Raw genomic sequence first — 26,397 nt, forward strand, 5'->3', positions numbered from 1 at the left:
GGGAAGCTAGGTGGCAAAGTGGATAGAGCACCAGCCCTGAAGTCAGGAGAACCTGAGTTCAAATCAGGCCTCAGACCAAACACTTGACACTTACTAGCTGTGTGACTCTGGGCAAGTCACTTAACCCCAATTGCCTTAAAGAAAAAAAATTCATGCTTGATCCATTACCGAATTCTGATAAGGAAAAAAAACCAAACTCACTTTGAAGAGACCATTAGTGTGGACATACAGGGAAGTCACCAGCCAACTTGTATGAAACACAGATCACCTACAGATGATATGAGTAAGGACAGGGAACCCAAAATGAGTACAAAAGCATGTATGGTTCTGAAAGAAAATGTTATAAAGTATAGTAAAGTTCAAAATGAGTGTGAACAAGAAATACAAAGGACAACAAAAAGGGGCTTTTAATCTATTTTTTTTCCAATGAAGATCTACCCTTTTTCTTTCTAAATCTATTTTACTACTAAGAAAGCAAACGCAAAACAAACAATCCCTATCCAAGCAAAAAAATACCCATATTGGCCATGTCGAAATGAATTCTTTCTCAATCTGTATTCTGAGTTCATCATCTGTCAGTAGGTGGGTTGCCTATTTCATCACGACTCTTCTGGAACTGTGGATCACAGCTTCACCAATAGTGCATTAAAATACCTGTGTTCCCACTCTCCTCCATCATTTGTCATTTTGTTTTTTGCCAACTTTGCCAATCTGAGTAGTGTGAGGTAGAATCAGAATTGTTTTAATTTGTATCTAATTATCAGTGATTTAAAGCATTATTAATTTGGCTATTGGTAGCTTGAATTTCTTCCTCTGAAATTTGCCTATTAAACATACTTTGACTATCAAATGGAGAGTGGCTCTTATTCTTGTAAACTTGAATAAATTCATTACATTTCTTAAAAATGACACCTTTCCCTCATTTGAATGGTCAAATCCAAAAAAGTAGTAATTGGTTCAATAGCAACTTCAAAGGGAATCCCTACGGATCTGTGCTTGACCCTGCCTTGCTTCAGCATTTTTTGTTAGTAACTTGGGAAAAGGTTTGAGATGTTCAAGTTTGACAGTGCTATAAAATTGAGAACATTAAAGATTCATATATCTTGACAGATTATTCCCTTGTGCGAAATTTAACATGATCATGTTTAATTAGAACAAATGTACATTTTTATCCTTTGCTTCAAAAGAACCAACTTCACAAGTTCAAAGTGAGAAAACATTGGTTGGATAATTGTTTAAATAAGAAGTAGTTGGGGTTTTTTTTTGTGACTCAGATTAATCAAAAGGGCCTGTTATTTCTTTATAAAACTCTGCAGTTAAAAAAATCACATATAAACGGAGTCACCAAGCAGCAGCCTACCAATGGGGGCTCAAGGCACTGGACACAGACCAGCCTAGAAAATGGACAGAATCATGAAGTTATATTACAAGTGATCAGTTGGGGGACATTCATTACTCCACAAGACTCTGGTTAGGACCAGGCAGGAAGGTACACACATCAACACACTCATCCATACCCCTCTCCCACTCTTTTATAAATCAATACAAAAATAGCCACAATTTAATTTCAGTGCCATGGGACAAGCCCCTGATGCACCAGTTCAGGGCCAAGCTAAGCTTGCTCATTCCCACACACAGCATCTCAGGCTTAACTAAGAAATCTTCTATTTTTCTTTTTTCCTTTCTCTTTTTTGGCCCCTGAGCTTCCCAGCTGGGATGAAGAAATAGGACATGAGACCTCATGAAGTGGGCCTGGAACAGCAGCTGAGTCAATACTCAGATGGATCGTAGGGTGACAGATATAGAAACTGGGGGAAGGAGACTGCCCCACCCAGGGCTATGCCTGTGGAATGGGAGGTCCCAGGGCTCTGAGGCCCCCAGATCTGCCTCTACAATTTAGTCACTATCCCACGGCTCATCAGCATCAGATGAGACCCAGGGTGAGCCAACAGGACAGGGGCTCAGGCCACACAGCCTCCTACTCTCTGCCTCTGGCCCTAGGGGAGGGGGAGGGTTGAGTTGGGAACCTGAAATCCCTTCAAATCTCAGAGAAGCCTGGGAAAGAGGAGCCTGGGCTTGTGGGTTCCCCCTGGACTCTGCCACTACCACACTCCCAGTCTGGACAGGGCCCAGTTGGTCTGAGGGAGCTGGAAGCAGGGGCAGAGGCCTGCCCTGGCATCGTGTGTGGAAGGAGGGACGGCCTAGTTCCGCCCTGGTGGTCACCACTCCCCTGCCCCTCCCCCTCCTCCTGGGTGGTCTGGTGGAAGAGCCTGTCACAGGCCCTGAGAGCCCCTCCCCGGGATAACACATGCAGCAGCCTCCTCCTGAAAACTCCAAGTCTGACTTCTCCCCCTGAGGAGGCCATCGGTGACCGAGTGCTTGATATGATGTCTTCCACCCTCGTGATGTAGACAAGCCTGAGTAGCACACCCAGCAGGACGGCAGCCATGATGATATGGTTAACCGCGCAGCCGCGGATGTAGATGAGGTCCAGCGCGCGCAGGCGCTCTGGGCCGATGGTTTTGTAATCACACATGGTGTCGATGACGTCAGAAGCAGCAGGTAGAAGGTAGGCCACACGCTAAGGGTCCGGGCGCCTTGCAGTCTGGTATTGGTTCCTGGTCCAGTCCTTGTAGTCTTCCCCACCGCAGCGCGTAAACCGCTCCTGGACAAAGTCCATGATGTTCTTGCAGTCCAAGTCGTCATAGTAATTCTTGATTCCTCTTCGGATGCTGTCATTCAGAAACTCGATCTTCTGGTTTCTGAACATAAGGCCACCACGCCCCTATGAGCTGGAGGATGACGCAGATCCCCAGGATGTGCATGAACGCTTGGAGGAGAGAGAAGTTATCCCGGAGGGAAGCCAAGAGCCCCGCGAAGGAGACGATGAACGTGGTGACCCTGAGGAGGATGACTAGGATGGCGGGCGCGAAGAGGGCACTTTCGAGGGTCTTGTATTTTGGCGCCCTGCTTCTGCGTAGATCCCCACAGAGAGGATTAAGGCTCCTATAAACTCGTGATTATCTTTGTATTATATTCCCGGCCACCTCCCCTTCCTGAATCCTTCATCTCTGGAGCCTTAGATTTATAGCTGGAAGGAACCTCCTTATGGCTTATCCAGTCCAAGTCTCTCGTTTTATAGATGAGGAAACTTAGACCCACAAGAACGAGGAGTAGAGGATGAGCCAGAACTTGAGGCACAGGTAGGAGAAGCGGCAGCGCACCTGCTCAGGTCTCCGCGGGCCGTCTTCCTGCCCCCCTCCCCACCCAGCCGACCGGTTTTTTTTTTTTAATACGCATTTCAATGGATTGTATGATGAATACGAGCAGTTTGACTAGTAGTATGTAACAGAAATGTGGAATGCAAGAAAGTTATTGTTGTCTTGGACTACATTCAGGAAAACAATGTACAGGTATCCTCAGCCTCCCTAGGTAGTTTGGGGTTTACAATAATTTGGTTTCATCCTTAAGGCTGGTCCTGGGCCCTGGGGACCCAGAAGCCTTGCTGACTCTGAGTGCCCTGCTCCCAAAGGGATTCCATAGGAAGAGATAAATGGGCATGTCTTTCTATCTGGTTGTGAGTCTATCTCTTTCTGCCTTACATTTCTTTCTCCCAGTTATGTGTCCATCTGCACCTTTCAGTGTGCATCCAACTTATGTTCTCTCTATGTTACTTGGCTGTATTACTAGCTGACTCCCCATCTGTGCTTAGCCCCACAAAGACAGGTGAGTGTCATTCTCTGGGTTGGAAGGAGGGTGAAGATGGCCTGAATTTGAAGAAGAGAACATGGCGAAGGGCAGAACGCCCTAGGTCCACAGAGGAATGCCATGATGCAGAATAAATAATTATTGGAATCACCAAGTATTTGACTTGCCCAAATAGTTCTGTGTTTAAGAGGTTGTAACTCCTATCATAACAACTTCTCCAGGTTTTTGGGTTTTTTTTGGAATATGTTATATAACAGAAAGAAGATGAACCAGCAAAGTTCTGGAAAGGCATTCCTCATCCCTGAGCTGAGTGTCTGGCTTTCATGTATCCATAAATATGCCTGTCAGCAAGTATGAGTTTGCTGTTACCTTTTACCTGAATATATATGTGTGTGTGCGTATATATATGTATATATATATATGTGTATATATATATGTGTGTGTATATATATATATATGTCTATGTATGTGTATATGTGTCGTATTGCTTATAAGCTATTAATAAACCCCATTAGAGGAAAGGCACATGTGATTGTGTTTCTATTTCTGGAGCCCCAGAACCAGACTAATATAACATGCACATAAATATATGCATATGCACATTCATATATACATTCATACACATATACAGCCATGCCTTAAAGATCAACTTCCCAAGTATGGTAGTAAGGGTATATGACTATATGAATTTAATCATCACAGAAAAAAATATGGAGGTATTAGTAAATTGTTAGTTCAGTGTAATCAGTAAAGAAGTAAAGAACACAACTAATGCAACTTTAGGGAGTATGACAAGAGGTAGAAATGTCCAGTATGAAGAAGATCATAGTATCCCCATATCCTGACAAGGTGAGGCTCCCATGTGGAATACTGTGTTGTATTCAGGGTACCACATCATTGTAAAGATGCTCTTTTAAAGGTATTTCTGGAAGTTCCCCTATCAAGAGAATCTGGGAACCAACATAATGAAGGGATTCAAAGTTCAAAGACTATTATTTAATTAATTAGTAGATATTTAGTTTTGAGAAGAGAAGAAGTGGTATGTATGTGTATAGAGGGGGGTGATATTTTCAAGTATTTGAAAGGCTATTGTGTGGAAGATTTATGCTCAGTCTCCTTGGCCCTAGAGATCAGAACTAGGAGCAAGGCATGGAAAACCCAAAGCAGCAAAATTACTTTTGATGAAAGGAAAAGCAAAACAAAACAAAACAAACAAACAAAAAAACTGAACTATTTGTCCTGTAATAGGAAGGTCTACTTCAATAAAGATTCAAGCAGACTAAATTGTGACCTGTCAATGGTGTTGTAAACAGGATTATAATAACAATAGCTAACATTTATATAGAGTTTATTATGTGCCAGACATTGTGGTAAGCACTTTACAATTATGTCATTTGATCCTCAAAACAATCCTGAGAAATAGGTGCCATTATTATCCCCATTTTACAGATGAGGAAACCAAGGTAAACAGAGTTGAAATGACTTGCTAGGGTCATATAGCTAATAAGTGTGTAAGGCAGGATTTGAACTCAGGTCTTCCAGATTCCAGGCTCACTTCTCAATTTGCTCTACTACCTAGATGCCTCTAAATAGGATAACTTCTGAGTTTGGCACTGCACTATATTATAGGCTCTCAAAGATGGAAGAAGCTTTATAGATTAACTTGTCCAACCTGTGCTTGAACAGGAATTCTGGTCAAGTGTGCTGGCCTACACTTCATGGAATTTTCCCTCTTCCTTTTTTTTTTTAATTGGGACATTATTTTACCATCTTTCCCTCTGTGACATCTCTTCCATTTTCCACAATATTTCAGGGGTCCAGTTATCACAACTGTCAGCTCTATCAGTATTCTGGGATTTACTTAATCTGGGTCTAAAGCCTTGAACTTATTGAGGACAGTTAGGTGCTCTTTTCCCCTGTCCTTTCTAATCTGGGTTTTAACTACATGTTAAGTATTTCTCTTCTGCTTTTTCCAGTACATATATCTTTTTTCCTGTTACAGAAAACAAGAGAAATAAGAGTTGATTAGTTCTGCTTCCTCCTTCCTGTCCATCATCACAGTCTGATTCAAACCAAGCAGTGTTTCTCTGCCACCTTTAATCTATCTCCTGCCTCCTGCTAAGGGCTGTTTCTCTTGTCCTCAGCATGCATCAGCTGTCTTAGATTATGAGCTTTAGCTTTCACGACACTGTGTCCTCTCTTTTGTAATTTCCCTTACTTAAGTGTCTTTGTTTCCCTCTTTGCATTGCTTTTAAAAATTTAGGTAAGTTTATGATAGCTCCCTGTACATCCATAGCAGTTGCATTAGACAACTTCTTTTATATTTCCTTTCATTAAAATAATTGGCATTTGAGCTTCCCATGCCCATAGGCTAATTTTTCCACTATTGAATTTTAGGTCTTGTTATTACCAAGATTATGCTATTGAGAGCTGCACAAGGACTTAAATATCTTGTCCAATGGCCTCATTTTATAAATAAATATCCAGAGAATTGAGTAGGTCTGCCCAAAGTCACAGGGTAACAAAGTACACATTCGAACCCAGATTCTCTGAATCCAACTATCCTCTACTGTCTTCAAAACTGCTTTATCTCCCTTTCTCCCTTTCACTCCCTCCTTTCCTCTAATTCTTTTAAAACTACTCTCAGAGCCCCTGCTGCACAAACTCTAAGAGGATGAAATTGTCACTTGTTTCCAAGGTTCCTTATCATTTCTATTTCAGCACTCATTTCCTCTGTTTTTGTCAGAACAATCACAGAATATCAGTCCTCCTTCTGAATGATGCCTTTTCAGGTACTTTCTAACTCTAAGATTCCATGATGGCAATGATTCTGTTATATAGGCACCATTGCCATCCAGCAACGCCCCATTTGGTTTATAGAAGGCCTTGAAGATGAAGCTAAGGATGTAGATTTTATTCTTCAAGAAGGTATATAGGTGACCCCAGGGTTCTTTAAGTATATTCCAGTGGAGTACAAGTGCTGGAAATTCCTACCATGTGGAAAAGTCTATAAGAATGATCCCCAAAATGGACATTGCATTTTTGATAGTTTGAGGAGCAGTCTTCCCAAAAATTTATAGCTCAACACCAGAGGGGGCCTGAAGTCTGCATCAGTGGAAGGACTACACATACCAGTAAAATTATGGATCTTTTGATGTATTAATTTGTATGTATGCATGGTAATATGTATTACCATCCATGAAAGAACATCATGGATGGTAAAAGGATGGTAAAAATCAGTGGATGGTAAAAGCAAATAACGAATGAATGAATGGTAAAATATTTATTAAGCAAAGCAGATGACACAATACATATAGAGACATATACATATGTACATACATGTATGTTTGAATAATCCCGTCTAAAAATGTACATGTAAGTGTTTCTGGGGTGCATATGTCTTAATATATATACACATATACATATATATTTATGTATATGTTTACACTATCAGTCAGTTGATAAGCATTTATTAAGTGCCTACTACATGCCAGACACTATGTTAAGCATTGGGGATACAAAGAAAGGCAAGAGACAGTCACTGTTCTGAAGGAATTGACAGTATAATGGGGCAGGTGACATGCAAATTATATGTATAATCAATAGATATTCAGGATAATTTAGAGATAGTCTTAGAGAGAAGGCAGTAGAAGTAAGGGTAATAGGGAAAAGGTTCATTGTAGAAGGTGGGCTTTAGCTAAGACTTGAAGAAACACAGGAGGTACAAAGGAGAAGGAAGAGAATTTCCAAAACCTTGATTTCATCAGAAATGAGTCCATGTATTAAGAAAATTATGAAATGTAGAACAGATGGATGTTTGGGTGAGATACGGAAGTGGTCAGTCTCATTGGCTTCCTCTATACTCAAGCAGGATGCAATGTAAAATATACATGAGAACAGAGGACTAAGAAAGTTACCAGTCATTTAGGACAAGATTCCTTTGTCATGTCTTGTGACCACATAGAAAGAATGTACAATTGAACAAATAGCAGTATCTGATTATGTGCTCGGCTATGCTTGATGTGGGCAGCCCAAGCCTTATGTCTCACTTAGTGCTCCCTAAAATCAAGAAGACCAGAAGCTGAAGTTAATGAAGAAGAGCATTGCAGGCATGGGAGATAGGCAGTGAAAAGTCATTTAGTTGAGAGGGGAAATGACATAGCATTCTATTTTTGATCAGTAAAGTGATACTCAAGGCCTGCAACAACAAAAGAACTTGGGTTGAAATCCTGCCTTTGTCACTTCTTATGTGTATGACATTGAGTGAGGCACTTAACCTTATTGGGCCTCAGTTTCCTCATCTGTGAAATGATGGTTGGACTAGAAGGCTTCCAAGGCCTTTTTCAGCTCTAGGTCTGAGATCCTGTGAACTTATCAAAAATATCAGCTACTCTTACAGCTGCTCCTTTATGAAAACTTCTGGTTTTTTTTTTTTTATTACAAGAACTGCCATCCACCCGAAAAATCAGTCAACAACAAAAAAAGCTTTTATTAAGCACCTACCATAAGCTAGGCACCATTCTAAGTACTGGGGATATGAAGAAGTGCAAAACACAGTCCCTGATGTCAGTGTAAGATTTTTTTTCTATCCCTCTCATACTTCTTCTTTCTTTTGCTACATAGTTCCAGGATATCAACAAGTAGGAGAGAGAGTAAAAAAATACAGAGAGAAAGGGAAGGATGTTTGATGACAACTATGAGAGAGGTGAGAGTAGAGGAAGAATGAATGGAGAATAAGAGAAATATATAGTCCGAGCAGTGTCCTGGAAGAGGATCTCAAAGGGAAAAGTGGAAAGGGCAGGGGCAAAGGTTAATCCTGAGTACTCAAGAACAGTTTTGAAGTCCTCTGAGGATCATTAAAAAAAAAATGAATTATGGAGAAAAGGGCATGGTAGGTGTGAGATCTTCAGGGAGGGCCATCCTTCTCTTGGAGGAAAATGTACTATCTGTCCATGTGTCTTTGGGCCTGACACAGTCTATCAAAGCCCAGGTAGCATGTGGATTAGAGATAGCACGCTGTGCTGAGCACTGAGGGGTGGGGAAAGTGAAAGTATCAGAGGGAGGAGGAATCTGGGATCTTGTCCCTGGGGAAGAAAAGATGTAGCAATATATCATATTTTAAGGCCAGGAACCTGACCTAGTAACTTAGGATGCAGACAACCAAATGCTTAATGGACAGTTAGGATCGACCTTGAAAGAAGCAACAGAATCTAGAAAAACTACCTGAAGGAAGAACACTTGGATCACTTTTAATTAAGGAAGAGAGGTATGTGGTTTGGGAGGAAAGGTTTGACAGAGAGCGTGTCATAGATACAGTGTGGTTTCTATGAAGAAGAGGACATACAGCATATGACGTGGTGAATACAAGATCTTAGGATTTAGAGCTGGAAGGGACCTTATAGAACATATAATATAAATCCTTCCTTTAATAGATGAGAAAATTGAGGGCGAGAGAGGTCAGTAACTTGGCCAGGGTCACACATTTTGTAAAAGGCAGAGAAAAGATTCCAATCTAGGACTTGTGATATAAGTAAAAAATAAGATGTTTCACTGAGATGAGACATTCAGCTGACTGTAATAGGGAAGGGAAGGTTGAGGGGAAATGAAAGGGAATGGGATTGTAACATTGAGAGAAGAAGGAAAGGAGAGCATACCAAAGAATCATGAGAAATTAATGAGGAAGATCCCAGAATAATGGCTCGCCTCGCTCTGTTATTGTGTAATTCTTACTTTCACATATGTATGGAAGCATATGTTTAAATATGTGCATCTACATATGTATGCAAGTGTATTATTATATTATTGTGTATCTGGGTGTGTTTCTGTGTGTGTGTGTGTGTGTGTGTGTGTGTGTGTGCTATGTGAGAAAGAGAAAGAGAGAATGCACAGTTCATTCATTCAATAAAAAGCTACTGAGTCGTTCAGTCATTTCACTTGTGTCTGACTCTTAATGAGCCCATTTGGGGTTTACTCTGCATAGATACTGGAGTGGTATGACTCCAGCACATTTTACATATGAGGGAACTTAGGCAAACAGGGTAAAGTGACTTACCCAGGGTGACACAGCTAGTAAGTGTCTAAGGTCAGATTTGAACTCAGGATGAGTCTTCCTGACTCCAGGCCCAGCACTCTATCAGATGTTGTGGAGGAAACAATTACAGTGTTAGTCCCCACTTTGACCTTAAGACATTTCTTCCTGGATGTACAGACATGACACAATTAATGAACACTACAGGGTAACAATTAAGTGTATTTACAATTCACAGCAGAGAACACCTGCACATTAAGTAGGAGGAGGGATCAGCAAAGAAAGCTTCTTAGAGGGAATAAGACATAACTCAACCTTGGACAATGGGTAGGATTTGAATAGGCATAGAAGTGTTGTTCCTGTGGGAAAGGAAAGATACAGATTATTTGTACAAGATAAATGATTGGTTATGGCAAGGGAGAGGAAAGAGTAAAAGATGACTATGATTTCAAGCTGAGGTGACTAGGAGTATGTAGTGGTATTAGTAAGAGAGGAAGCAATGTGTCATCATGGATAGAGTGCTAGAATAAGAGTAAGAAATCAGTCAATCTACCTGAAGTCAAATCTGATTTCAAATGTAAGCAAATTATTCCATCTCTCTGAATCTCAGTTTCCTTGTCTGGACAATGAGGATAACAATTACAGTAACAATATTACAATTTTTTATGGGAAAAATGAAATAATCTATGTAAAGTAAGTGTTATATAAATGTCATTGTGGTCAAGTAAATGATCTTTCAAGGCTGGTGTGTGTTTGTGGGCCAAGGAGGTAAGAAGAATATGGAGAAAAAGAGATTATGTCTCCTCTGGTATGTGAAGGTTGTGGCTTTAAGTATAGGTGTAAAGTCCTGGTAGAATCTGGAGGAATGCTAATGGATAGGAATCTGGGTAGGAATGGGAATCCAGTGTCTGTGGGGGGAAGATGGTGGTGACATTTTGTTTTGTCAGTATAGGCAAAGGAAACTCTTCTCTGAGATAGGAGGGAAGGGGGAAGAGTTAGAGCTAGAAACATTCTGAAACAGAGAAGAAGGATGATGAAAGCTTGCACGGATTGGATTTCTTGAATAAGGGCAACCAGAGATTTTAGTACTAAATAGAAGAGGTCTGGATGAGCCATCATCCAATACTCTGAGTGAGTATTGAAAAATACTATTGGATCATAAGAAATTGAGAAGCAGGGGAACAGGAGGGAGGTTCTATTTGAATTCAGACAGGAGGAGTTTACTGCAAAGCAGCTCATCTCAGCTCTGTGACTTCAGCATTGCTCCTTGATCTGAGAACATCAATGGAATAGTTATATTTACCTAGTCAAAGACTCATGGCATCAGAGAGCATAGGCATGTTTTAAAAAAAGGAAGTTGGGAGGGACAGCCTACAAGTACCTGACTTGTAATCCAGGCTGGGTAGGGTTTCAAGGGTAGCCAAGAAAAGTTGCATAAAATTGTAGTAAATATTTCTTGTTCTCTATTGGATTCAGAACTTGAAAGTTCTTTTCATTTCCTCTGTTTTCATTCCTCTGTGAACCCGATCAACCATCAGGTCAATATAGTTAATACAGTGTTAAATGTCAACTATGTGTCAGGCACTAGACATGCAAAGACAAAAAATAAAGTCAATCCTATTGCTTTGAAAAATAGGAATGGGAGGCAGTGCCAAGATAATGGAATAACTACAGGGACTTGTCTGAGCTGCCCCAAACCCCACCAAATACCTTTAAATAATGACTCTCAACAAACCCACAAAAGACTGGGCAAAACAATTTTCCAGCCCAAGACAATTTAAAAGAATGGTAGGAAAGGTCTGTTGCACTACAGTGATGAAGTCCCGAAAATGGATGCTGACATGGTTGGCTGACATGGAAAGTTGATGAAAGTCTGCAGAATCAAGGAAAAATATGACTTATCAGATGGCCATGTCATCTGGTTTTTCATTTTGTATGTTAAAATTATGAAAAATAGAACCATAGACTCTGGGAGGTAGAAGGACCATTAAGGGTCATCAAATTTATCCTTCTAACCTGTATAGTATTTTTCCTCTATATTTCTGTAAGGTGGCCATCAAGATTGAATTAAACACTTCCAATAATGGGAAATACATGTCTGTGTTTTGCATATTATTGTAATTTAATCAGTGGTTGCACGTGAGAGGATGCTAGTATTATATACTTGCATGTTTAATATATAAGTAATGCATATCAGTGCACTATTACTTAAGTGTGTATATGTTTCTGAGTATACACATGTTATATGCCCCTAGCACTCCGTGCTCCCAGCAGAAAGCAAGCTCTTGAGGGAATGTTTCATTACTTTCATTGTATCGTCTGTACTGTGCCTCATACATAGTAAATGCTTAATTAAATGGTGGTGGTGCTGGTTGAGTGTATCTGTATTAGACTCTCCCAGCCATATCCCTCATTCTCAAGTAAAACTCAATAATAAGTTCTTCATTTGCCTCCAGATGTGATGGGATCATTATCACTGGAGGTCTTTAAGTGAAGACTGAATTACCACTCTTAGAAATGTTGTAGAAGACATTCTGTGCATGTACAAGTTGGCCTTAATGATCTCTGAAGACCTTTCCATCTAGGAGGTTCTCTGATTGTATTCTATCTTGAATCTTTCTCTCTGCAGCCTCAGCTTATCCTCTTTCCCAGAGGCTGGAGGAGAGAGAAATATAAGGGGAGGAGAACAAAGCTAAAGATGTATTCATGAGAAACTAGAGGTGGCATAGCTAAAGAGCTGGCATTGAATCCTGAGATAAAGTCCCATTTCTGACATATACTGTGTGTGAACCTGGACAAGTCATTTAACTCTAAGTGCCTCCAGGCTTCTTTATGACTCTAAGTTGCAGAGAAGGGGTCTATATGTATTCACATAGGAAGTTCCTTATAGGGAATGCGCTGTACTGGTGAAATCAAAAATCCAAACCCATTTTCAATGAAAAATTAATTTATTTCGTTTTCTTTTGCCTGACCACTTCAAAGAGACTCTTTTATATCCAGAAGGCAAAGAACTTCACCTTGAGGTATATTCATAGATAGGGAATAAATAGTATTATAGATGGAGGGCAGGGGAATAGACATCATGGTATAACTATATTGGAAAAAGTGAGGAGTAGCATTTGAGCCCCACATTTAAAGAAAGGGAACACTGGGTATGTGTCTTTTCTCATTTAATGAAGCTAGAGTATCATCTACATCTACGTGCCTATTTTCAACATATGTATTCAGAATGTTTTTTAGTATGCATCTAAAACCTCAAATAAGCTCTTGGGAAGAAGTAAGGTTAAGTGTTGTTAAGCATAGAACCTTCACTTGTCTTTCCTGAAAGTTCACGCAAATGCTCACTCTGCACAATCTTGAGGTCATTTTTTCAATATTTTGAACTTGAACTTTTTTTTCACTGAAAGTTCACTCAACTGTTCACTCTGCAAAGAACACCCTCTGGTTCTTGGCAACATAGAAATAAGGAAATAGAGAATTGGTCAGCTGCTGACCATTGTTCTTACTACCCAAGCAATATGGGCTTCTTCCAAGGGATATGGCTACTTCTTAGCCCTCCTAAGAATGAGGTGCTGAGAGGCTCAGTCCTTCAGTTCAGGTCTTGGTTCAACAGACAATACTTCCCTCTTTGTCCTTAGAAGGGCTTAGGGAATCACCCCCACCAACTCCTCTTCCTCCTTCTTCCCTTCCTTCTTCCTCTTTCTGTCTCTGTCTCTGTCTCTGTCTTTTGCTCTTTCTGTCTCTCCTCCTTGCTCTCCCTCCCCTCTTCAGTTTTTCTATCCCTCTATCCCCATTTCTATCCCTCCTTTCCATTCCAGCTGCCTCAATCAGCAGTCTAGTTTAAGTAAAATGTCATGTGCATGAAAGGAAATAATGAGAAATTAAGCTGGAAAAATTACTGGGAGAGTGAAATCAGTTTCTGTATAGTGAAATCATGGCAGCTTGGAGTTGATAAGATCCTTAGATTCTGGTGACTTTCATACAGCAAATTAGTAGCAGACCCAGGACTAAAATTCAATTCTCTTGATTCCTGGTTCGTGAATGTTTCCATTGTACTCACAACTTGATACTCCAGTAGAGTTCTTTGAAAAGACAAATAAGTATTTGGGAAAAAGGGAAATCAGTCACTGTCATTAATTTATGCTCTTATATTATGAAGATTGGTACAGGTAACCATAACAATCTAGTATTCATTCTATAGTTTATTTTTTCCTACCCCATCTGACCTGTGGATTATCGGGTTCTTGGGCATCTTTATACCGAAGCTTAAAGTCAAGACATTTTCAGAAACCAGGTGTCCTTAAAAAATGAGACTTATTAAGATTTCCTTATAGGGAGCTTCTGATTTAAATACCATAATTATTGTCAGGCAGTTGTCTATCAATAACCTGTAGTTTCAAAGGTCTTCCAATGAACATTGATCACTGGCTTTATATTCACAATCTCTTCAAAAACAGCTACAGTGACACTCCTGCCCTTCTATCTATGTACTCAGCAAAGCTGATCACAACACTTTTGCTGTGCCCCACCCCCTCATAACATGTGCAGAGACTAATACTGTTTGCAAATCCCATCATCATGTGCAAAGCACCTAAAGACTGGTCCTTGGTTTATGGCCAAAGATGATATTCATACATGTTGTAGCTGTATATAGTTATCATCAGAGTTTGGCACTATCTGGAGATTTTAGAGCTTTTACCAAAGCCTATAACTAATTTCCTAGTTTTCTTCTCTCGTGCAGGGAAACATCTATAAAATAATAAGGTCTCACCTCCAAAGCTGTAAAAGTCACAATGCTTCCTCTGAATAGCTCTGATACCCGCCTTGCTGGTTGCTTTCTCACTGGAATCCCAGGTTTGGAGCACCTGCACATTTGGCTTTCTATTCCCTTCTGCATCATGTACGTGGCTGCGTTGGCAGGGAATACCATCCTGATCAGTGTAATCATCTACCACAGGAGCCTTCATGAACCCATGTACCTGTTCCTGTCCATGCTGGCCAGTGCTGATGTCTTGCTGTCCACTTCCACAATGCCCAAAGCTCTGAACATCTTCTGGTTGGGAACCCAAGCCATCTCCTTTGATGCATGTCTCACCCAAATGTTCTGTATCCACTTTCTATTTGTGGCTGACTCAGCTATCCTGCTGGCCATGGCATTTGACCGCTATGTGGCCATCTGCTCACCTTTACACTATAACAATATCCTTACTCCCAGCATCATCAGAAAGATAGCTGGGGCCACACTTACACGCAGCTTCTGCATTATATTCCCATCTGTCTTCCTCCTCAAAAGGTTACCTTATTGCCGGACTAATATAATTTCACATACATTCTGTGAGCACATGGGCATTGCCCGGCTGTCCTGTGCTGATATCTCTGTCAATGTCTGGTATGGTTTGGCAGCTGCCTTGCTCTCTACAGGTCTAGATATCATTCTTATCACCATCTCCTATGTACTCATCCTACGCACCGTCTTCCATCTTCCATCACATGAAGCTCAGCGCAAAGCACTGGGAACGTGTGGCTCTCATATTTCTGTTATACTGCTCTTTTATATGCCTGCTCTTTTTTCTGTCTTTGCCTACCGCTTTGGTAGGAAAAATATTCCCCATTATGTCCATATCCTCCTAGCCAACCTCTATGTTGTTATTCCACCCATGCTGAACCCTGTGATTTATGGTGTAAGAACCAAACAGATTTGGGAAGGGACTGTCCAGATGTTTTTACATTTGGGGAAGTGACCAAGATAGAAGCCCACAAACCTAGAGTTATCTTCAACAGCGTTATCAAATTTGTAACCTCTGGAACTAAGGTGCCTGCAAATAAGACCTGGCCTAGATAAAAATATAATTGTGAAATATTTAAAAAATAAATAATACTACAACATAAATTATGTTAATTTGTGCATTTTTTTTAATGTGCAGTTTCACTCAGAGAATTAAAGTGATATTTATTTTTAAAAATATTGCCTCCATAAAAGAACTTCCTAATTTAACCGAGGGCACAGTAGGAAACTTGCTTTTCATTCGTTGTTAAGCCTATAGAGTTTTGACATCACAAGTAGAAGACTGAATGTAGTTTTAACAGGGAGCAAACACCTTCAAATAATATCAATGCCAAGAGAATTTTCAAAACTTTTAATAGCAGCTCCCACCACAGTCTCCAAACAAATAACTTTTTGGTCTCCATCCAGAGTCTTTGGATTAATGATTTCCACATCAATGGAGTTCTTCTTCAACGCTCTCTTGACTGCTGCTAGTGAGATCCACAATATTTTGAAGTTTGATACAGACTTGAATTCATTCACTTGGGCTTTTGGCATTGGAGTGATTTCAGCCAATCTTAGTTTGTCTTCATATTGTTTGAGGGTACCACCCTTTACATCTGTTCTTGTCTTATTTTTGACTTCCATGACAAATATGCAACATTATGTATTGGGTAGATTCATAAGATGGTTGAAAATACATCCACTATGGCACTCAAATTATCTATGTTGAACATGAAAATGTACTCCTTTCCCTCTGCTATAACAGTATCAAGCAAACCAGAATTGTAGAATCTGGTGAAAATATCACCATGACCTGGAGGACATCAAGCTTGTGTATTTTCCCCTGAGTGAGACACATCTTTTGCTACCTGCTTTGATTAAAAGTGTAGATCTTCACATGGCAAAACTGTACTTCTGAAGTATTTTTGGTATCTTCATCAGTGTTAAAGGAGTTCATAAAAACAAGAGGAACATCTGTATTGTAAATTTTCTTCAAGTGCTCAGTTTGATGAACTGTAAGATCCAAAATGGAGTTTTCATTCTGCATACCAATCAGACTTTTCTGGCCTTTATAACTCCTGCTAGTTCCCAAGCCACCATTCATTTTAACCAATACCTACTTATCCAGGAAAGAAGATATATCATCAAGTAAGGCTCTGACTTTTATCTTCTCATGAGGTTAAATTGAATCCTTTGGAACCTTCTGCATTTTCCCCCAATACACTGAAAGTCCCTTTTATGTTAGAATCTATGGAATAACTTCTGAAATGAGTCAAGGTCTTTTTTAATATGCTGAGATTCCTTTTATGGTCCGATTGAAAATATTTTCTCTAGTTTCTTCTTCACTGGTAATTCCAGCTTTAGTCAGATGACCTCTTGGAACCGGGAAATCCCACCTTGAAACATTGCTTTGGTAAGATTGTCTGGACCTACCTGTACTCGAAACTTCCCTAGTATCTGCCAACAGCAAATCCATCCTGCCAGCCCTTGGGACTTCCACTGGAAGGTAATTTGTGGTTTTCTAAGTAAATGTGTGGGTTCAGGGATCCTTTTCCATTTGAGTTTAACACCACAAATCTTGACTCCTAATCCAGGCAAATTGTCTTCTCTATCCAGTCCTCTTCCTGTGCCCAAATTCAAGACTGCTTCATCCCTACTCTTTTCTTGACCCTGTTCCAATATCTATACCTGTGATTATCTCCTTCACAAAGTAAGACATTCCATATCTATCCCCAACTCCAACGCTTTCCTAATCTCCAGCTTTATCTCCATTCAACTCAATCCTATCCTAGCATCCAGGCCATAGTAAGCCATATCCATATCCTTATCCCTATTCCAATCATATCACTTTCCTAACTTTGTCCTTATCTTTATTCCTTTCCCCACCTCCAGTCCTCTCCCTACCTCATACCAATATTCATCATTTCTATCCAAAACCCATCACCTTAACAATCCCTATTCTCATCCACACTATCATCTCCAACTCTAACCCATTCCCAAATCAATACTGATCCCTATTCCTATCTACATTCTCATACTAAAATTTATCCCTAAACATATCTATGTCCCCATCTTTACCTAATCACCTTACCTTACCTGTTTCTGTGTATCTACCAGTAGATACTCCATTTCATCACCTCTGTCCTCACACTGTCTGCTTTCCAGACATATCAATAACATCTTCCATTCTACCAGCTTACCAAACCTCCTCCCTAGTACTCTTCAAGTGGTTCCTGAATGCTGTCACCTTGGACTTATTGAAAGGAATATAACAGCTTCTTCAACCTAGCCCTTTTAAGCCTACCCATCCATACAAAAACCTCTGGTACAGTGCCTTTATACTTTACTTTGCCTTTAAAATTCTAGTGTGTGAGATGCAAATATTCAGTTTTATCTATGAATACTTTATTTATTCGATATCTGGAATTTAATTACCTATATGTCATTTTGTGTAGACAGCTCTAGTCCCTTTTCCAAGTGCACTTTAATTCTTGCCAGGAGGAAAATCAGAAGGATTAGAACAATAACTGAGTAATTTTGGCTAAAAAAACTTTCCTGTGAGTATATCTCCTTCCTCATCAGTCCCTGTCTTGGGGGATGTAAATCAAAGCAATCTAATATGTATTTAGTAAGTATTGTAGTTTAAAAAAAAACACACAGAATAGAGGGGGACAAAACACATATCTGAATCCCAGAATCTTATACTTAATAGTAACTAGACATGGCCCAGGTAAATGCCTAGAGGTAAAAGAAGTCACATGAAGATCAGACAATTATTTATTATTGGAATATGGAGCGTGTGAAGGGAGAGAATATGAAATAAGCCTGAAAACACAGATTCTGGAGGGTCATGAATGCCAAATGTATTCTATATTGTAGAAGAGGAGAAGCCACGAATGCTTTTGACCTGAGATGATACTCCTAATCTCAGGAGCCACAGATTTATAGTCTGAGACCACTCTCATGGTCCAGTCCACTGAAGGCAGAGTCCCTCAGGAGCCCAGAAATCCTTGGCCTCTGTAGCATCTAGAATCATTCTCTACACAGAATAAAGAATCTGTTCTCAGGCAGGCAAAGGGTTAAACTGGCTGATTTCATCATATCCTGTAGGATGGCACAGAAGTGAGTACTCAGGGATTTGCAGGCTTGGAGCTGTCCCTCCTGGGATTCCAAGGAGAAGAATAGAAAAGTTCTGCCTTATTTCTTACAAGGGCATTCATTCAGCCTCCACCTGGGTTCCCTGTCAGCGAACAGATTTTTCCTTCCTACAAGTAGGAAAATTGGAGCCCGAGCTTGTTGAGCTAACCTAAGGTGGTAAGCATAGTGATGGTGGTGGTGGCTGGGGACCTGGGGGGTGGGGTGGGGGGGATTTCTTCTGTGTGTCCAGAAATATTATTAAACTACCTTGCTGAAGACTTGCATAGGCTACAACCCCACCCGGAGGCAAGGAAGGGCACAAGACCACCTTGGATAAATAGGGGCTTCTTCTAGCCATGAAAGAAGCAGAGAGCAGATGTGCAGAATGTGATGTATGTATATGTGCATACATACGTATATACACGTATACACAAACACACATAGAGATGTATGTGTGTGTTTATGTATGTTTCTGTGTGTATATAAGAGGGACTCAGTGCTGAAGGAAGTGCTGGAATGGGGCCTGGGTCTATGCACTGGCATCAGAAGCCTTTGATCATTTCTTACACATGTACATTTGTGGCTTTTAATAAGTCCCTTCATTTTTCTTACTGCATAACTCAAAAGTAAGTGAAATATGTGAGGTCCTTGAGAGAAATAAAGTGAGGCTCAAGTTTTCAATGGGGTGTCTGCTACTCAAAATTTGAAAATTCTGTGTTTTCTCCCAATTTTCTTCCTAGAACAATCATACTTTTCTTGGATGTCCTGGCTATAGCAGGCCATTGGCCCAGTGTCTGTACAGTATATTATGAAGTGATTTCAAAGTCTCTGAAACTTTATCCCAGTATGTTAGTTGGAAGTCATTAATGTCATCTACGAATTTGGAGTTTTCACTGCACTCCCTCCTAAACATTTAGAAAATAAAAGTAAATAAAATTACGTTCAGCACTTGATGTAAGGGATTGTTAACTTTCTATATGGAGAAGCATTCATTTATGCAATTGATTCTAAAATTTGTCATCATAATACTCAAGCATACTTTCAAGGGGAATGTGAATGCATACTTGTCCATTTAAATAAGTCTCAAAAATTTTTCAAACTAGATAGGGAAAATCAGAGCAGAAATGAGTTGGAGGCAGCTCTAACCACCTTTTAATTGTCAGCTCTTAAATTTTCAGTGTGAACATTGACCCTTTGGAAGGTAGTTCATTGATTACCCTTTGGAAAATGTTTATAATGCAAATTAAACCGAAAAGTGGGAGTATGTGCACATTTTTCCTCAGAGAGTCCAGTTAATCCGTATTAGCCAGCACACCCTTCTGTTGCTCCATGTAGTATCGCTTGAGTTCAGCAGTAGCATACAATAGAAGGCTAAGGGAATGGAAGCTACTAATTCCTATAATCATAACCATAATAACTGGCGCTTATATAACACTTTAAAGTTACAATGTGTTTCATAGCCATTATCTCTTTTAAGACTCGCATGACACCAGAATTAGAGACAGATCCCTGGAGAAGACATCATTGAGCTTGGACTTTAAAGGATTAATCTCAATTTAATAGGTAAAGAGGCAGGGATACAAAATGTTCCACTCAGAGTTAAAATCAAAAGCAAAGTTACAGAGCTATGAGAATGGCATTGTTAACCAGTGGGATCTGGAGTCAGAAAACCTGGGTTCAAATCCTGTCTCCAATGCTTATTACCTAATTGACTTTGGCCAAATCAATTAATTCCTGGGGCCTCAGTTTCTCCATCTGTAAAGTGAGGAGAGTTGGACTAAATGGCCTCTGAGGTCCCTACTAGCTCTAGATTTGTGATCCTCTGAGTGTGTAGGAGAAAGGGAGTAAGCAGTCCACCTCAGGTAGTGTATATAACATATGGTGAGAAGGGGACCTTCATCTTGCTATATGGGAATATGAGAGAAGATCAAAAGTTAGCTCCAGGTTGTAGAGGGTTGGCATACTCATACAGTGAAGTCAGTTTGAAGATTCAAGAAGATAATCTCTAAAGAAATAAATCCAATCGACTTTGATGTTTTTTTTCTCTTTCTCTCTGGGCATTCAAGGAGAAACTCCATTGTGAGAGGAAGAAACTTCACTCAATCCAGTTAAACAGAAATTAAGTGTAATCCTCAATTAACTATATTCATTCTGTATAACATTTTTAGGCTGTTTTTTATCATGGCTTTCCACTAGTCCAATAATTCTTAAATTATCTCTCCTGGATCTATTTTCCTGGTCACTTGTTTAAATGATTGTTCTTTGAGAAACAAATCACCCCAAACCAACTCATGTAGATTATTTGTGTAACCTAGAGGAGCCATTTGGTTTCCCTGGCCCTCAGTTTGCTAATCAGAAAAATGAGGAAACTGGAATGTATGAGGCCCAAAACACTCCAAAGTGTGTAACTGAGAAATATTTAGCAAAATAAATAAAAATGTTATAAAGCATTGATAACATTACATGTGGTTTCCTAACTCAGTATGTGGCCAGCAGGTATCTTTTCCTATGGTTCCAAACTTTGCCCATTTTTATTTACAGTTGAAATCACTGGCAAAATTTTATATGCAACAGGGTCAAGATTTGAAGTAGGCTTCAGGAAAATTAACTTTATAAGTCCAGAATGGGCAGTAGCAGTTGAACTGGTTCATGCACAGATAATAAGTGATATAAAATTTAACAAACACAAGTGAATTTGGCTTTTTAATGGGCATAAGCTCAAGATGATTCAATTATGTGACTTATAAATTAAAAAGCTTTAAATTTTCTTAGGCTACCCACATAGATACAATACTATCTGGGACAAGAGAGGGGATTGCCTCACTGTACTCTGTACTAGTTTTTGGCTTCAGTTCAGGTTGTCATATTTTCAGCATGAACATTGACACTTCAGAAGTTGGTACAAAGCAGAGTTTAACTTATTGGTTCACTGATTACACTTATGAAAATGTTTATAATGCAGATTAAAATGAAAGTGAGAGTGTGTGTACATTTTTTTCCCAGAGAGTTCACTTATTCAACATTTGCCAGCACACTGTTTATTGGTTCCATGTAATGTCACTTGAGCTCAGCAGTAGGATAAAATGAGAACCTGGATGATGTGGAAAATAGAGATCCGGCTAGAAGAAAACTGATTCAAGGAAAGAAAGCTATATAGTCCAGATGAAATCAAATTTAGGGGTGATCTGGTCATATCTTCAAAGCTCCACAAAGCTGGCAAGTAGTATAGGGATATATGCAGTTTATTCAACTTGGCCCCACAGATAGGAACTCACACCAATGGGAGAAAGTTGCACGAAGGCATATTTTGGTTCTACATAAGAGAAATTAACAGAGTTATTCAGATATGAAATGGGCTGCCATTTAGAAATAATGAAGAGCCTCTCACGGTATGCAAGAAAGAAGGCCAGGCTTTGCAGCAGAGGGCTCTGCCATAACCTGTGTGACCTTGAACAAGTCAACCTCTCTGGGAGCCAGTTTTCTCATTTGTAACCTGAGGAGGTTGGATTACATGACTTCTAAGGTTCTTTCTAGCTCAAAATAAATAATCCTATCTTTATAAGGGTACATTATGTGATCACTTTTAATAGATGAATTAGATGAATTAGATGAATCACCCTAGGCAATACTGCTAAGAATGTAAGTGTGTGATTGTCTACCAGTTCATGCAAAGAGTGCTGGCCAGGTCACAAGACCTGGGTTCTCAAATTTCTTAATTTTGTCATTATAAGCCAGTTACTTAATTTCTCCAAATCTAAAGCCCTCATCTATAAACTGGAACTATAACACTTTATATTACGTATACCACAGAGTTGCTTTAAGAAAAGAAGTTTCTAAACTGTAAACTATGAATAGCACATTATATACACACATATAACTCTGTGTATATATACTTCTTTGTGAATAGCACTTTTTATATGCATTTTGCTTGTATACATACATTCATGTAAGCTACTGATTTAGATATGTATATTGAGTGAATAGTACTTTATATACATCATATACACATATATTTACATGTGTTTATGTCTTTGAATATCATTTTAGACATATTGTATATAAATATGTATATATACATATATATATATATGTATATATATATATATGTATGTGTGTAGAAATGACTCCCCTTACTCTATTTAGCACACTTTTCCTCTACTGGGACACAAAATGCCCTCTGTCTATTCTCCTGCAAAGTGCCTAGGTTAACAATGACCTGTTCTTCAGTGTACCACACCCTGCAGAATTCTTTGCACTATGGAAGAGCCCTCCAAATATACAGAAAATTTAACACTTGCACATTCCTCAGTGTCACCATTACCTCTGGCAGTTAATTATGGCATTTGGCTTCTCTCCAGGGCCCAAGAATCACCTGTTCAGGAGTCCTGATGGCCGCATTCAACCTAAGCAGCTACAACCCCAGCTCCTTTACTCTAGTGGGGATCCCAGGGCTTGAGAAGTTCCACATCTGGATTGCGATTCCTTTCTGTGCTATCTACCTCGTGGCCATTGCAAGTAACTGTGTCCTGCTATACCTGATTGCCATGGAGCGCAGCCTTCATGAGCCCATGTTCCTTTTCCTTTCCATGCTGGCCCAAACTGACCTGATTCTGTCATCTACCACAGTGCCCAAACTGCTCAGTAACTTGTGGTTTGGTGACAAGAAAATCACCTTCTCAGGCTGCCTCACCCAGATGTTCTTCCTCCATTTCAGCTCTGCTATGGATTCTGCCATACTACTGGCCATGGCATATGACCGCTATGTGGCCATATGCTCCCCACTGAGATATACCACCATCTTGACCAAGCAGGTCATCATTAAGATTATGGTGGGAATCATCATCAGGAGCTTCTGTGTTATCTTTCCAGTTGTTTTCTTGCTAAAGCGACTGCCCTTCTGCCGGACACACACCATCCCCCACACATACTGTGAACACATAGGTGTGGCCCGACTCTCCTGTGCTGACATCTCCATCAACATCTGGTATGGTTTTGCTGTGCCTGTTATGATTGTGCTCTCTGACCTTGTCTTTATCACTGTCTCTTACACAATTATACTGAATGCTGTGTTCCGCCTTCCTTCTCATGGTGCCCGCCAGAAGGCTCTTGGAACCTGTGGCTCTCACATCTGTGTCATCCTCATGTTCTATATTCCACTCTTCTTCTCCATCCTTGTCCATCGTTTTGGACACAATGTTCCACGTCATTTCCTCATCCTGTTTGCAAACTGTTATGTCTCCATTCCTCCAACTCTCAACCCCATTGTCTATGGAGTGAAGACCAAGCAAATTCATGATAAGATTCTCCTCCTATTCTCTCCAAAGAAGACAAAGTGACATCTTACTATTACAAGGGGAATTGGGAAGAGCTGAGGGGAATCCTTAAAAAAAAAATAGTTTTTGACATTTTCCATATAAAGAGGAAGAGAGAAACACAAGTTGTTTCCTATTTCAATAAAATTCAAGATTCTAACCCTGGTAGAAGGAATGAACAGAAAAGAGATAGGAAAAAATAACCAGGAAAGCAGCAGAGATGATTTATTTTCAAGAAGAAGGTCAAGATTACTTGTAACCTGGAGAGAGAGAGACCCCATTTGTGCTTGAGCAGTGTGTTTTCTGAACTTCTGCCTTGCTGAAATCAAAAGAAGTAATTAGGATAGCCTGTCTCTTTTCAGTACCATTTAGAAATAAGTGTTTTCCAAACAGGTGATTTGGGGATAAATCAGCAGCTAGAGCAAAAAAGTCAATGACAGCCCAGGCACAATATTACCTATCTGGTGATTTCAAATTTATTTTAATGAAATGTGAGGCTATAGTCAGTTGTTCTTTAGTTTCAGAGATCAAGAACCCAGTTGCTGAAATAGGACTCTAGACACTTTCCAGTTGGAGTTTTCTTCACCCAGACTTCATCCAAGAGTCTCTGACTTGAGGCCCCTACTAATTCTGTCACTGCAAATGCCAAAAAGTTGAGATTCAGGTCCACAAATAGCGCAGTACCTCCAAAATAAAAGAAGCATTTGTTAATCCCATTTGTATATGAAAATTGCATTTCCCTTCATGAGCTATGGCATCTTTGGTTCATAACTGGATCACAGTTTAAAGCTGGAAGGGACCAAGATTCATAGATTCCAGCCCACTCATTTTACAGATGAGGACACTGACGTCCAGAGAAGTTAAATGTCTTGACAGGTTTATGAATCTTCTAAGTATCTAACTGAAACCTGGGTCAGACTTATTACATACTAAGATAAGTTATGTATTAGGTGCCATGTTATTCTGTTGACTAATGTTGAGCTTTCAGTGAACTGATACCCAGGATGTGGAATAGTGAAACTTGGTTTTAGTGTCAAAGGACTTGGGTTCAAATCCTGCCTTTGTCACTTGTATGTATAACACTGAGTGAGGCACTTAACTAATTGGGCCTCTGTTTCCTGTATCTGTATCTATAAAACAACGATTGGGCTAGAAGGCTTCCATGACTCTTTTCAGTTCTAGGTCTCTGATCCTAAGAAGTAATCAAAAATATCAGCTACTCTTGTGGCTGCTCCTTTATGAAAACCTCTAGTTATGTTTCTACAAGGACTGCTATCCACCCCCAATCATCAATAAACATGCTTATGTTAAGCACCTGCCATGAGCTAGGCACCATTCTAAATGGGAATATGAAGAATGGCAAAAGACAGTCCCTGATGTCAGTTTAAGACTTTTCTTTATCTCTCTCATATTTTTCCTTTCTTTTGGTACCTAGTTCAAGTCTATCAACCAGTAGAACTAGTCACACTAGACATGCAAAGAAGAAATTAAACAGTCAATCTTATTGTTTTGAAAAACAGGACTGAGAGGCAAAGCCAAGATGGCAGAGTAAGGACAGGGACTTGTCTGAGCTCTTCTTCAAACTCCACCAAATACCTTTAAATAATGACTTTAAATCCTAGAGTGGCAGAACCTACAAAAGACTGAGTGAAACAGTTTTCCAGCTCAAGACAACTTAGGACAGCATGTTGCATCAGGCTGATGAAGGCCAGAAAATGCTTATTCTGTTGGTTGGCTGACTTGGAGAGTTGATGAAGATCTGTAGAATCAAGGAAGAAGATGAATTATCAGATGGCCACGTCATCTGGTTTTTCTTTTTGAATATTAACGTTATGAAAAATAGAACCATAGACTCTGGGAGGTAGAAGGACCTATTACAGGTCATCAAATTTATCCTTCCACCCAGTATAGTGATTTTCTCTATGTTTCTAGAAGGTGGCAATTAATTTTGTACTTAAACATTTCCTGATAATGGGAAATACTCACACTGTGTCTGTGTTTATACATATTATTGTAAATGCATGAGTGATTGCATGTGAGAGGACGCTACTATTACATAGATATATGTTTAATATATAGGTTTGAATATCAGTGCATTATTACTTAAATGTATATATGTTTCTGAGTGTATACATGTTATACCCTCCAGCTACCCCCAGCAGAATGCAAGCTTCTTGAGGGGATATTTCATTTATTTCATTGTATTGTCTGTACTGTACCTTGTACATAGTAAATGCTTAATTAAATGGTGGTGGTGCTGGTTGAGTGTGTCTGTGTTGGACTCTTCCAACCATATGCCTCATTCTCAAGTGAAACTCAATAATAAGTTCTTCATTTGCCTCCAGACATGATGGAATCTTTATCACTGGAGGTCTTCAAGTGAAGGCTGAATAACCACTCTTGTAAATGTTGTGGAAGACATTCTGTGCAGGGACAAGTGGGTC

General features: G+C 39.7%; 2 protein-coding genes and 2 pseudogenes across 2 annotated transcripts; 2 read left to right on the top strand and 2 right to left on the bottom strand.

The window, feature by feature from the left end:
* Nucleotides 1-1,896: 1,896 nt before the first annotated feature.
* On the bottom strand, nt 1,897-13,988 carry LOC110200556 (tetraspanin-15-like; annotated as a pseudogene).
* A 541-nt stretch (nt 13,989-14,529) lies between these two features.
* Nucleotides 14,530-15,477, top strand: LOC110200555 (olfactory receptor 52B6-like). Its single transcript, XM_020975922.1, has one exon. It carries the CDS (start codon nt 14,530-14,532, stop codon nt 15,475-15,477), a length of 948 nt encoding a protein of 315 aa, XP_020831581.1.
* A 281-nt stretch (nt 15,478-15,758) lies between these two features.
* LOC110200554 (UTP--glucose-1-phosphate uridylyltransferase pseudogene) lies at nt 15,759-17,684 on the bottom strand (annotated as a pseudogene).
* Nucleotides 17,685-23,029: 5,345 nt separating this feature from the next.
* LOC110200566 (olfactory receptor 52H1-like) lies at nt 23,030-23,977 on the top strand. The gene has a single exon (XM_020975928.1). The coding sequence runs from the start codon at nt 23,030-23,032 to the stop codon at nt 23,975-23,977; it is 948 nt and encodes a 315-aa protein (XP_020831587.1).
* The last annotated feature ends 2,420 nt before the right edge of the window (nt 23,978-26,397 follow it).

Source organism: Phascolarctos cinereus, unplaced genomic scaffold (genome assembly GCF_003287225.1).
Source record: "Phascolarctos cinereus isolate Bilbo 61053 unplaced genomic scaffold, phaCin_HiC Scaffold_726;HRSCAF=1367, whole genome shotgun sequence".
Taxonomy (NCBI): Eukaryota; Metazoa; Chordata; class Mammalia; order Diprotodontia; family Phascolarctidae; genus Phascolarctos; species Phascolarctos cinereus.

Bases quoted from the DNA above. Each gene is read 5' to 3' on its own strand.
- LOC110200555 (XM_020975922.1), top strand. From the start codon at position 14,530: ATGCTTCCTCTGAATAGCTCTGATACCCGCCTTGCTGGTTGCTTTCTC.
- LOC110200566 (XM_020975928.1), top strand. From the start codon at position 23,030: ATGGCCGCATTCAACCTAAGCAGCTACAACCCCAGCTCCTTTACTCTA.